Genomic DNA, 12,648 nt, shown 5'->3' on the forward strand with positions numbered 1-12,648 from the left:
ATCTCTCTCTTATCGAACCACTTCTTGAAGTTCACCTTCATAACTTCTTCTGGTTCCCAAGTCGTTTCCTCTATTCCTTCACAATCCCATACGACTTGAATCAACTTTGTCTTCTTCTTCTTATGCGGGCCTCTCATCTTCGTACCAGTTATCCAAACTGGCCGACCGATGATGGTCATATTCACTTGAAGGTCGGGTGGGGGTTCGGAGATAACATTCTCCCGTCCCGTGATGCACTTCCTTAGCATCGCCACATGAAACACCGGATGAAAAGCTGACATGGCCGGAGGTAACTCCAACTTGTAAGCCATCGGACCAATCCTTTCCAGGATTCGATACGGTCCCATGTATCGAGGTGTCAACTTAGTGTTCAGTGCTACCCGATCCTTACCCTTATAAGTCACGGTTTTGAGATAAACCATATCTCCAACCTGAAATTCCAACTCCCTTCGGCGCTTATCCGCATAATGTTTCTGTCTATCTTGGGCTTCTTTCATATTTAGCTTCAAGATCCTAATCTTTTCGGTGGTCTCGTCCACAAAATCTCGACCATAAACACTCTGCTCCCCTACTTGTGTCCATCACAAGGGTGTTCTGCAAGGTCGACGTATAAAGCCTCGTACGGTGACATGCCTATACTCGCGTGGAAGCTGTTGTTGTAGGAAAACTCTGCTAATGGTAGACGCCTTACCCAATTATCTCCCCAATCTAGCACACTTGCTCGCAAAAGATCCTCAAGCGTCCGCATTGTGCATTCAGACTGCCCGCCCGTTTGTGGATGGTTGGCCGTACTCATATCCATTCGCGTCCCAAAACGCTTTTGTAAGGCCTTCGATATTCCCGAAGTAAACTTCGAATCTCTATCTTACACTATGCTCGCTGGAACACCATGCAACCGTACTATCTCTTGTACGTACACCTCGGCCAATTTCTCGGCCCCGTCCTTTTTTGTTGATAGCCAAGAAATATGTCGATTTTGTCAGTCGATCCACGACCACCCAGATGGTGTCCTTCTTGTCGCACGGCACAAGCTCGTGATGAAATCCATGGTTATCATGTCCCATTTCCACTCGGGTATCGTTAAGCTTTGCAACAAACCGCCCGGGACCTGATTCTCTGCCTTAATTCTCTGACATGTCGAACAGGCTGCGACCCATTCTGCCACTTCTCTCTTCATGACCGTCCAATGGTAGTACCTCTTCAAGTCTTGGTACATTTTGGTGGATCCGGGGTGGATCGCTAATTGAGACTGATGCGTCTCCTTAAGGATTGCGGTACGTAGATCCTTATTCATAGGAACACACACTCGTCCCTTAACCAAAATAGTACCGTTATTCGCGGTTTCATTCTCGGTTCCATCCACCTTGGACAACCGTATCAGTTCTGCATCTTTCTCCTGTGCTAACCATACCCTCGTTAGCAAGTCTACTTTGTTCGCGGCCCCAAGGCCTAACGGTTCGGACTGTTCTGTCAATGCATTCAACCGTAGGTTTCTGATCATACCAACCAAGTTCTCCACTTCTCTCTTAGCACTAATAGCCGACCCTCTTCTACTTAAGGCATCCGCCACTAGGTTGGCTTTACCCGGATGGTAGCTGATCTCCAAGTCGTAGTCCGCGACCAGTTTCATCCATCTCTGCTGTCGTAGGTTCAGTTCCGACTAAGTAAAAATGTACTGCAGGCTCTTGTGGTCCGTGTATATTTGCACCTTACCACCATACAAGTAAGACCTCCAAATCTTGAGTGCAAATACTACGGCCGCCATCTCCAAATCATGGGTTGGGTAATTCGATTTGTGCTTCCTCAACTGTCTAGAAGCATAAGCTATTACCTTCCCATTCTGCATAAGTACACATCCCAATCCTTGACCAAAAGCGTCCGTGTAAACTACATACGGCTCATCCGGTTCCGGTAGTGCCAACACCGGTGCACTAGTTAGCATATACTTAAGTCTTGAGAATCTCTTCTGACATTCAGCCGACCATACATACGGTTCGTTCTTTCCCGTCAGCTTGGTCAGCGGCTGTGCCATGCTTGCGAATCCTTTCACAAATTGTCGATAGTATCCGGCCAGTCATAGGAAGCTTCTAATCTCTGAGGCGTTCCGTGGTCTAGGCCACTTTGCTATGGATCGAATCTTTTCCTGATCCACGGACACTCCCTTGTCCGATACTACATGTCCTAAGAAACCAATCTCTCGCTTCCATAAGCTACACTTTCTCAGTTTGGCGAAAAGCTTCTGCTCCTTTAACCTTTCCAGCACTTTCCTCAAATGCGCGGCATGCTCCTCTTTGCTCTTCGAGTAAACAAAAATGTCGTCGATGAACACAATCACAAACTCGTCCAGGTACTCTCGGAACACATTGTTCATGAGCTTCATGAATGCTGCCGGGGGATTGGTTAACCCAAACGGCATGACCACAAACTCGTAGTGGCCGTACCTTGTTCTGAAATCTGTCTTCCGAATATCGGACTCTTCTATCGGAATTTGGTGATATCCCGAAGCCAAGTCAATCTTCGAGAAATATGTGGCTCCTCGAAATAGATCTAACAATTCGTCGATCCTCGGTAATGGATACCGATTCTTTACCGTCACCTTGTTCAATCCTCGGTAGTCGATGCAAAGTCGAAAGGTAACGTCCTTCTTCTTTACAAAGACTACCGGTGCACCCCATGGTGAGTTACTCGGTCTTACGAATCCCTTCTCCATAAACTCTCCTAACTGTTTCTTTAACTCGGCCATCTCCGCCGGTGCCATGCGATACAGAGCTTTCGATATCGGAGCCAGGTTCCAACTCGATAGTGAACGGATCTGACCGTGACGGCGGTAACCCGGACAAGGGTCCGAACACGCTCTCATACTCCCGTACCACTGGTATCTCTTGTAGTCATGTACCCGTGCCTACTTCCTCTATCATGATAGAAGCCAAGTATGCTTCGCACCCATTATTGATTAACTGTTCGGCCTGCGTCGCCGAGACCAATAGGTTTCCCGGAAATGGCCTGATGCCCTGATACGCTACCATTCCCTTAGCACTCTCAAATAATACTCGCCCGCGGTAGCAGTCCAAGTGAGCTTGGTGCTTGCTTAGCCAGTCCATGCCCAATATCACGTCGTGTGCCTTCACTCGACATATGACTAAATCTGCCGGATATCCATACCGCATACCATGACCGAGATGTTACGTACCACCTCGTACGTAAACATCACTTGACCGCCCGCTGCCTGTACTAAACCAAAATGATCTCCGGGCTCCTTCCGGAAACCACCTTTCCTAATCGTATCCGGACTCACAAAACAATGCGTAGCCTAGGTGTCAAACATCACATGAGTTTCCACACCGCCCATGAGTAAGGTCCCTACACAATTCTACTTGCTAAGAACGTAACCACACACAACCAAACACACGCACACACACACAATATTCACGTAAGAAATTCACTAAGGTGAGTATCAAAACTTACCAGTGATCTACTGTGAAGTGCTAGCTTCCACCTGCCCGTCCGCGATCGAATACACCCTAGGCATAATCGCCGGCCGTTTTGGCGGTAGTGGCAACGGCATCACCTCGCTGGCCCATTTCTGCCCTTGCGTTCCCAACTGCGGACAGTCTGGCCGGATGTGACCCGGCTGCCCACATTGGTAGCACACTCGCGTGTCGCTTTCCTTCTTCGGACAGTTGCTAGCCATGTGACCCTTCTCTCCGCAAGAAAAACAAGTCCCAAGCAATTGTCGACACTGTCCCGAGTGTCTCTTGCGGCAAGTTGGGCACACACGTACACTATCCTTACCCATAGGTTTCCGACTCCCAGTCTGCTTACTCCCGGTTCCCGGTTCAGCTTTCACCACCGGCGCCTGCTGCACCATGATCCCTCCAGGATGCTGCTGAGCTTCCTCGACCTGTCGTCCTCCAACATGGCCGCCTTCTCCACCAGCTCAGCAAGACTCCCGAAATTCCGAATCATACACCGGTTGCGGACATCCACTCTCATGCCCCGCAAGAACCGACGAATCTGCACTTGCTCATCCACCATCTCAGTTCCACTGTACCTCTTGAGCCGGTTGAACTCAGTCTCATACTCACGCATGGTCCAGTTCCCTTGCCTCAAATCCAGGAATTCCGACTCAAGACGGCTGATAGCTTCTTGCGGAAAATACTTTGCAAGGAACAACCCACGAAAAGTCTCCCACGAACAATTCGGGTTGGCCATACGGCTCACCATACCCATCCACCAAGCATGGGCTTCCCCGGACAGGTAGTGGGTAGCGATGTCGCTCCTATACTCCATCGGACAACGCACCGAGTCGAAGTTCCTTTCGAGGCGACTTCTCCATTCATCAGCCTCGGTAGGATTCGCTCCTCCACTAAAATACTGTGTACCCAACTTGAGCATGTGGTCCATGATAGTCAAGTACGAAGGAGCTGCCACCACTGGCACCACGTTAGGTACAGGCGGGTTTGCGACCTGCGGTGGTGTCATTTGGTTCAGTATCTGGACCAAGGTCTCCAATACTTGCCCCATCCCCACGTTCGCATTCGCATTAGCACCTGCACCCACTGTTGGCGTCGCTCCCGTACCGACACCATGGGTCCATGTTCTCCGGTTTCCGTACCGGTCCTCGCACTCACTAGCCCAGCGTTCACCGCGGCAGTGTTCGGTGCATCCTCAACGTTCCCTCCGACTCCTGGTCTAGCCGAGGTATTAGCCGAGTTACGAGTGTTGGGTGCCATCTGAAATACCATAACCGATTCTAAGTTAGCGTCCAAACCAACTTAGCCTATCACACCCTATGATCTATACATGACCAGTCTTACCGTGAGACATTCTTGGCAAGGAATGATGGCTTTTTAGTAACAATGACCCATGCACCCGTTATATGAACATGTCCTAGAACTATAACCGTGCTCTGATACCAAATGTAAGACCCCAACCCTAAAAACCCATACTTGGACATACTGGCCGATAAAAATTTTTCTTAGGGCCTATGTAATTCTACTCAATTACTTAACAAGACATAACAGCGAATATGTATAACAAGTGCGATAACTAAAAAATACGGATTCCTTAATAATAAGAGGTTCGGTTCATCCTTAAAAATAACAATTGTCTCATGCATGAAAATAACAAAAATTAATAAAAATAACGCCATCAATAATTCTACCCAAAGCCACCATCCTCCTCCTCCCTTGCCTTCGTCACACGAGCTGGTCAGCCACTAAAGTCCCAATCATCAGACCTATCTTTTCCTGCGTCCATTAAAAGGAGGCGTAAGTAAACAAAGTTTACTTAGTGGAGCGGTCATCCCGTCTCACTAGGCTCAGTTCAACGATCTCAATCTAACACAAGGTATATTCCAATCAAGTCACGCAAGTCAAACAATTCCCATGGGTTAGTAGTCTAAATTGCTTAGACCAACCACCGATTCATATTGCAATACAAACACATAACCATAACAAGACAAGCAATCAACAAGATTAAATAAACCACGGGTCAAGAGAATCAACCATGGAACTCGGCCACAGTCACGCACTCACCTTCGGTATCGACCAAAGGTGTTGAACTCACGGTTCCTATGCTCGGATCTGATCCCCGCTTCTACACGGACAGATCGATACCATTAATATCCGAGATATATCCATAACCATCGACGAATCAAGGTGGAAGAACACTTACCGTTCTTCTCTCGACTTGGACTTACGATCTTTCGGTTTAAGCTTCAATGGAATTCTCTCTTCCTCTCTTGTGGCGGCTCTCGGATGCTTATGCGAAACTAGAGAAATTCTAAGGGTTTTCGTCCCTTATATAGGATCCACGAACCGCCCTAAGTTGCCTTAGAACGATAAGTCTCACTGCCCCTAACTTCCCTTATTTCTCGCATCTATCCTTATCCTATCACCTTTCCATTTACCGCGAGTTTCCATTTCTCTCGGGTTTCCTTACCGGTGAGTCGGCTAAAAATCTCCGCGAGATTTCCGAGTCCTTTAGGCCATCCATCGGCCCATCGTCCGGTCGATCATGCTTGTCCATCGGCCCGGTCCATCGATCACCGATGCAACCATTTCCGGATAGTCTACTTCACTATCACTATCACTTCACTATCACTATCACTTTACTATCACTATCACTATCACTTCACTAGGATTTCCATTCCTATTCTACTCGGACTGTCCCTCGGACTAAGTACCAAAACCTCCCATCTCATTTCTCGACAATTTACAAACCTGTTCGTTCGAACCAATTTTCATCCAGAAACTTGCAAGCCTGAATGATCTGATCACTGTAAACTTGGGATTCCACTTCTTCAGTTCAAACGTCGGTTCACTACTACAGTAGTCTCGAACTCTCCATTCTCATACCCAATTCCCATAACTCATCGGGTTCTATCATCGGACTCTACCGTCGCTGCCTTCCGCATTCTATCGGCAATTCTCGATACCAAGTATCGGCAACTTTCGGCAATCCTCGATACCAAGTATCGACAACTCTCGGCAATCCTCAATACCAATTATCGGCAACTCTCGGCAATCCTCGATACCAAGTATCGGCATTCCTCGGCACTGGTTACCGGTATTCCTTGGCTCTAGTTCTCGGTAACTCTCGATACTGACTCTCGGTCTTTCTCGGCATCGCTTCTCGATAACTCTCGATACTGACTGATGTGATCGCAGGACGCGACCTCGGCCTAGAAGACCAAGACACGCCGGACGCGACCGAGACGCCTGACCAAGACGCATCGGACGCGACCAGGGCAACCTCTTCGGATGCGGCCAAGGCTCCATCAATCCTTCCCGGAGCAACCACACGCTCCAAGAGCTCAGCAAAGGCGGCCAAGCAGCGGCTCAACCTATTTGTCCGAACATTCGTCCAAAGCCAGCCTCCCCATGAAGACTCCAAAGGCTCAGTCCGCTTAGTCTTCACTGTTACCCAAGAGTGAAGACGGTCAAGTCGTTCAGCAAGGAAGTGTACTCTTTTTCCTCACTCCAGGTTTGTCCCAATGGGTTTACCGGAGAAGGTTTTAACGAGGCATGGAGCTAAACGCAAAACGCCTAAAGGCTAAGTTGCTTCACGCGCAAGGCCAAGGCGGTTGTCTCTCTTTCCCTCTTATTTTTGGTTTAATTTTGAACTTAAGAATATTCTCTTTTGATCCTTTATGTTTGTAAACGTTGGAGAGTGTTTGTGGCTAAGCGTGTTTAGTCAAAAGGTGGCGATGTGTTCTCTTTGTAAAGGGGACACGTCAAAAGGACGATGTGCGGATCAAGATGAATCCGCGTGTCCTTAAGCTCCTATCTAGACCTAGCTATTTAAACTCTCCTTAAGCCCTTGTTCCTCCTTAGACTTGTATGAAAATAAAACTTTTCTTCAAGAGAGATTCTTGAAACTTATCTCACTCTTCTCTTTCTTCAATCCGGGATTGAACCTTGAGAAAACCCTAACAAGCCTCGAACCGGGTTCGACAATGTTAGAGACCGTATCAAGAGGAGAGCCAAACCTCTTGTGTCGTCTCTCGATCCACTCATATTTCCCTCTCCACTTCGTTTCCATCTCTCCCCTTCGCAACCTCGAGTTCTCTTTCATAAGTTCCCGAGTTCCCCACTAAATCGCCTCAAATCATCTCCACCATCGTTTCCACCGTAGCCGGCCATTCGTTCGTTCCGCATCTGTACCATCCGATCGAACCGTTCGTGGTTTCTTGACGTATCTCCCAAACGGCCTGTTTGAATTCCTTCAAACTCCGTTTCCCTCGTTTGATTCTCTCCTAGGTCTGAATTCCAGAACCTCGGCCGAGGAAAGTTTCACCATTTGAAAGTTGACCGAGAGCTCAAGCCGCAACCGTACCGCAACCGAGTCGTGACCGCGTCTTCGGGTCACATCACTGACTCTCGGTCTTTCTCAGTACCGTTTCTCGGTCACTCTCGACATTGACTCTCGGTCTTTCTCGGCACTGATTCTTTGGCAACTCTCGGTAATTTTGTTACCGAGGTTCCGGGTCGTTACACTATCACCCTACAGCACGCCTTTGGATCGTCACCCAAAGTCGATATACCAATTATACCCTCAGGCCACAAACTCCCTCGAGACAACGGTACACAGGAACCTAACCGTCCCCTCATGTGTTATTCGAGATTTCATATCTCTAGAGCAATCCCAAAAGGGGATAAAGAGGAGAAGGTCATCAACCTAATGGTTGGATAAAATAGGCTAATCAAACACAAGCTTACAAAAAACATAGATAGATTGGAAAAACATAAATCGTTGTTGATAGATCCATAGGAGCTCGGAGACAGAGACTACATCATGGTGTGTCAAAGAAACTTCCACGAATACATTGGGAAATTTAACATTAGTTACTATCAAAAGATTTTGTGACGTTGGAAAATGGTTTTTTAGTTTCATTAGTTGCTGGAGCAAGCCACTTTGAGATAACTAAAAGAAGTGGACATGTTCTCTCCACACAGGAGGAGGGCATAGCCGAGATTCTCTCTATGGTGAAGAAGGTTGGATGCAAGGTTATCTCCCTAAAGGAGGAAGGTGGGGGAGGTTGGAGTAAGGTTATTTCCCCAAGGGAGGAAGGCGGAGCCAAGGTTCTCTCCATAGTTGGTCATACACTATTGTGATGTAATTTATTTTTTATTCGAAATATTTTTTGAGCCAACAATTTAAGTGATTAAAGAAACTATGCAAAAGCGAAAGTAAAGAGACATATAATAGGTTTATTAATTTGTTCATAAATACATTTTTTAGGTGGTGGTATATAATATATTTTTACATAGAATTTCCAAAAAATTATTATTTTATTATTTTATTGAAATGTGTGATTTTTTACATTGGTCCAACTCAGGTCCGAAAGAATTTATTAATTTATAGAGAGTATTAATTTATAGAAGTTTTACTGTACCATTTTCATTTCGTTAATATACTAAAGAAACCACAACATATAATATATTAAAAAGACCACAAATGTTTTTTACACAGTTTATAATTTCTCATGGGAAAATACATTATCATAAACAGTATTCTTAGAAATCCATGTATAGTTTTTTTTATTATATACCAAACTTGTTACAAATGCTAAAGGACCTCCATAATCCAAATTCCAAAATAGATTTTATTATGCTTCGAAATAACTCTAAAGGTCACTATCATGTTTATTTTCATGCTAGGAAACAATAAAAGTGACAAATATGTAATGTTTTCCAAAATACTATCAGAACTCATAGAATAAGAAAATATACACAGAGTTGGTGTGATTCTTTATTATTTTTCCTATGGTAAGTCCATTATCAATCTCTCTCTATCTCTCTGAACATGCTGCACACTTGACTTAGCTTTCTATATAAACACTTGCAAACACACCTTCCTAGTCTCAACCACATTCCATAGCCACCTTTCTCTTTCTCACTCTATCTCTCTCTTGTCTGTTTCAAAACAGAGTACAGAACATAGATACAAACAAGAAAATAGAGTGAGATGGGAACAGTGATGGTGATGATGGGACTACTTGTTATCTTCGTCTCGCTCTGCTCTGCTCTTCTTCGATGGAATCAGATGCGATATACCAAGAATGGCCTTCCTCCTGGAACCATGGGCTGGCCAATCTTTGGCGAAACCACCGAGTTCCTCAAACAAGGCCCCAACTTCATGAGAAACCAAAGACTCCGGTAAAAAAAAACATTCAAATAACCAAATCAATATTTTGTTTCTCTTCTTATAACTAACATAGAATCAACAGATATGGGAGTTTCTTCAAATCTCATCTTCTTGGTTGTCCAACATTAATCTCGATGGACTCAGAAGTGAACAGATACATTTTAAAGAACGAATCAAAAGGTTTGGTTCCTGGTTACCCACAATCTATGCTTGATATACTCGGGACTTGCAACATGGCTGCGGTTCATGGTTCGAGCCACCGGCTTATGAGAGGCTCGCTTCTCTCTCTTATAAGCTCGACCATGATGAGGGATCACATCTTGCCTAAAGTCGATCACTTCATGAGAAGCTATCTTGGTCAGTGGAATGAACTTGAGGATATTAATATCCAAGATAAGACCAAACATGTATGTTTTTTTACCTTTCTCTCTGTTTTTACTATTTTTACCTTCTCTGTTTCTTCCGATATCAGTCTATGCCTTATAAGAGAAGGTTAGAAAGTAATAATAAGTTTTAGAGTGTTATCAATTTAGTCCTCTGTAGAGCCCATATGGTTTACAGTTTTCTGATAAAGACTGATAAACAAACTGATAATGTTATATGGATGGGTGCAATAGTAAATTATTGAGAATGTTTGTCTTTGATTATATCCGAGAATATTTGTCAGAACTTTTATTTATTTTTTATGTATCTTTTGTGTTTTTATAATTTCTTTATTTTGGGTGGGTTTCTTGCAGATGGCATTTTTATCTTCACTGACACAGATCGCTGAGAATTTAAGAAAACCATTCGTTGAAGAATTCAAAACAGCGTTCTTCAAGCTTGTTGTTGGTACTTTATCAGTTCCGATCGATCTTCCCGGTACGAATTATCGTTGCGGAATCCAAGTAAAATTCTCGATCTCGACCTTGATTACAAAATATGAATGAGAAAAATAACAGAAACTGAACTTTTTTCGGTTTCTTTTCAGGCAAGAAAGAACGTTGATAGGTTGCTAAGAGAGCTGATGCAAGAACGTAGAGATTCTGGAGAAACATTCACGGACATGTTAGGTTACTTGATGAAGAAGGAAGATAACCGATACTCATTAACCGATGAAGAAATAAGAGACCAAGTCGTCACGATTTTGTATTCGGGTTACGAAACTGTTTCTACGACATCTATGATGGCTCTTAAGTACCTTCATGATCACCCTAAAGCTCTTCAAGAACTCAGAGTATGTCCCTAAGTAAAGAACATAACCGGTTGTTACAATTCTCTGGTTCAATTATATGATTTCGGATTGTGATGTAATTGCAGACAGAGCATTTGGCTATAAGGGAAAGAAAACGACCAGACGAACCACTCGGTCTGGAGGATGTGAAGTCAATGAAGTTCACTCGAGCTGTTAGTATCGAACATTAATGTTATACTAACAATAACTAAGCATTACACGTTAGAGTTTAATTAATCATTACTAATTATCTATTACAGGTTATCTTTGAGACATCAAGATTGGCAACGATCGTTAATGGGGTCCTAAGGAAAACTACTCGTGACTTGGAAATCAACGGTACCTCTATATATATTTATATGTATTTTTAATTACAATTGCTTTGTCGGGTTTAATATAAATTTGTAGTTTTTATATTTATGAAAAAGGGAGAGAAATAATGTGAGCATGTGGTGGACCTTAAGTATGTCAATGATTTATAGTGTATTATGAATACCAACCAAATCCAGCTATGAAAGCATCCTCTTTAGTGTGAGCCATCTTTGTGAATTTCACTTCCAATAATTTTGACAGATTATAAAACCATTTTTTTGAGTGTGTTCTTTAATTAATTTTAGTATCCTGATCATGAATCTTTAATAATTGCAGGTTATTTAATCCCAAAAGGATGGAGAATTTATGTTTACACGAGGGAAATTAACTACGATGCAAATCTTTATGAAGACCCATTGATCTTTAATCCTTGGAGATGGATGGTAAGTTTTGTATGCCATAAAATCTACTAAAAAAATATCATTTTAGAGTTTTAGTTTTGTTTAAATTTCGTTTTATATGTTTATCAATGCAATATTTAAAATGATCTTATATTAGTAAAGTGTAAAAAGAAATGTGAATATTCTTTTACATAAGTGTGAAATGTTTTTAACAACACTTAATATAAAATACAAGGACTAGTAATGAGGTTCTCGTTTCCTATGTTTTTTCTTTGTCTGAAAACGTTTGATTGAAAATGAGGGTTATATTGATTTTTTTGAATGCAGAAGAAGAGCTTGGAGTCACAAAACTCATGCTTTGTGTTTGGAGGTGGAACAAGGCTTTGTCCTGGTAAGGAACTAGGGATTGTTGAGATCTCGAGCTTCCTCCATTACTTTGTTACGAGATACAGGTGTGTTCTTGATGATGATCTAATTTTGTTTTGTTTGAAGCTATTGTGGTTTTATTTGAAAAGTTTGTGTTATATTCTAACTCATTCTTACGAATTAATTATAATGGCAGATGGGAGGAAGTAGGAGGGGATGAATTAATGGTATTTCCAAGAGTTTTTGCACCAAAAGGTTTCCACCTTAGGATTTCTCCCTACTAATATATAACTTTTTATTTGTAAATAACCCCTAGAAAAACATTATAGAAGAAGCAAAATTTGAAGACATAAGAAGATATTCTATATTTTTTTCCTCTATTTGACCCATATTTTTTTGTTGATTTTTTCAAATGAAAATTGAGGTAAAGTTGGAGTTTTTCCGGCATTTTGAAAGCTTAGAATTTTTCACATTAATTCCCAAAAAAAAAGATATACAAATAAGGGACATGTCTCAATAATTCTCAATCTCCCAAATATTCATCGACAACTTCCCTTAATACTCCATAAGATCTAACCCCGGTCATACTATCCATTTCATCGCCATTTTTAAAGACATATGATATAGTAGGTCGGAAAGCTGGTTATCTTATAGAGCCCTGCGAAATTTGTCTGAAGAGTAGTGTCAAGGAAGTAAAACTCAAAC

The 12,648-nt window shown here is 43.1% G+C and overlaps 2 protein-coding genes across 3 annotated transcripts; one reads left to right on the forward strand and one right to left on the reverse strand.

The window, feature by feature from the left end:
• Positions 1-3,843: 3,843 nt before the first annotated feature.
• On the reverse strand, positions 3,844-4,482 carry LOC147933446 (uncharacterized). Its single transcript, XM_087477461.1, has one exon. The coding sequence runs from the start codon at positions 4,480-4,482 to the stop codon at positions 3,844-3,846; it is 639 nt and encodes a 212-aa protein (XP_087333587.1).
• A 4,751-nt stretch (positions 4,483-9,233) lies between these two features.
• On the forward strand, positions 9,234-12,390 carry LOC104732939 (cytochrome P450 85A1). Of its 2 annotated transcripts, XM_010452543.3 has the most exons (10): positions 9,234-9,272; positions 9,434-9,662; positions 9,734-10,058; positions 10,389-10,538; positions 10,622-10,867; positions 10,951-11,037; positions 11,125-11,203; positions 11,513-11,619; positions 11,905-12,029; positions 12,140-12,390. In XM_010452543.3, exons 2-10 carry the CDS (start codon positions 9,472-9,474, stop codon positions 12,225-12,227), a joined length of 1,398 nt encoding a protein of 465 aa, XP_010450845.2. In that variant the 5' UTR covers positions 9,234-9,272; positions 9,434-9,471; the 3' UTR covers positions 12,228-12,390. The 2 variants fall into 2 exon arrangements, with proteins under 2 accessions (XP_010450845.2, XP_087333712.1); XM_087477586.1 differs by lacking the exons at positions 9,234-9,272; positions 12,140-12,390 and having other exon boundaries at positions 9,346-9,662; positions 11,513-11,623; positions 11,913-12,019.
• Positions 12,391-12,648: the final 258 nt, after the last annotated feature.

Source organism: Camelina sativa, chromosome 12, assembly GCF_030686135.1.
Source record: "Camelina sativa cultivar CO46 ecotype springtype chromosome 12, ASM3068613v1".
NCBI lineage: Eukaryota > Viridiplantae > Streptophyta > Magnoliopsida > Brassicales > Brassicaceae > Camelina > Camelina sativa.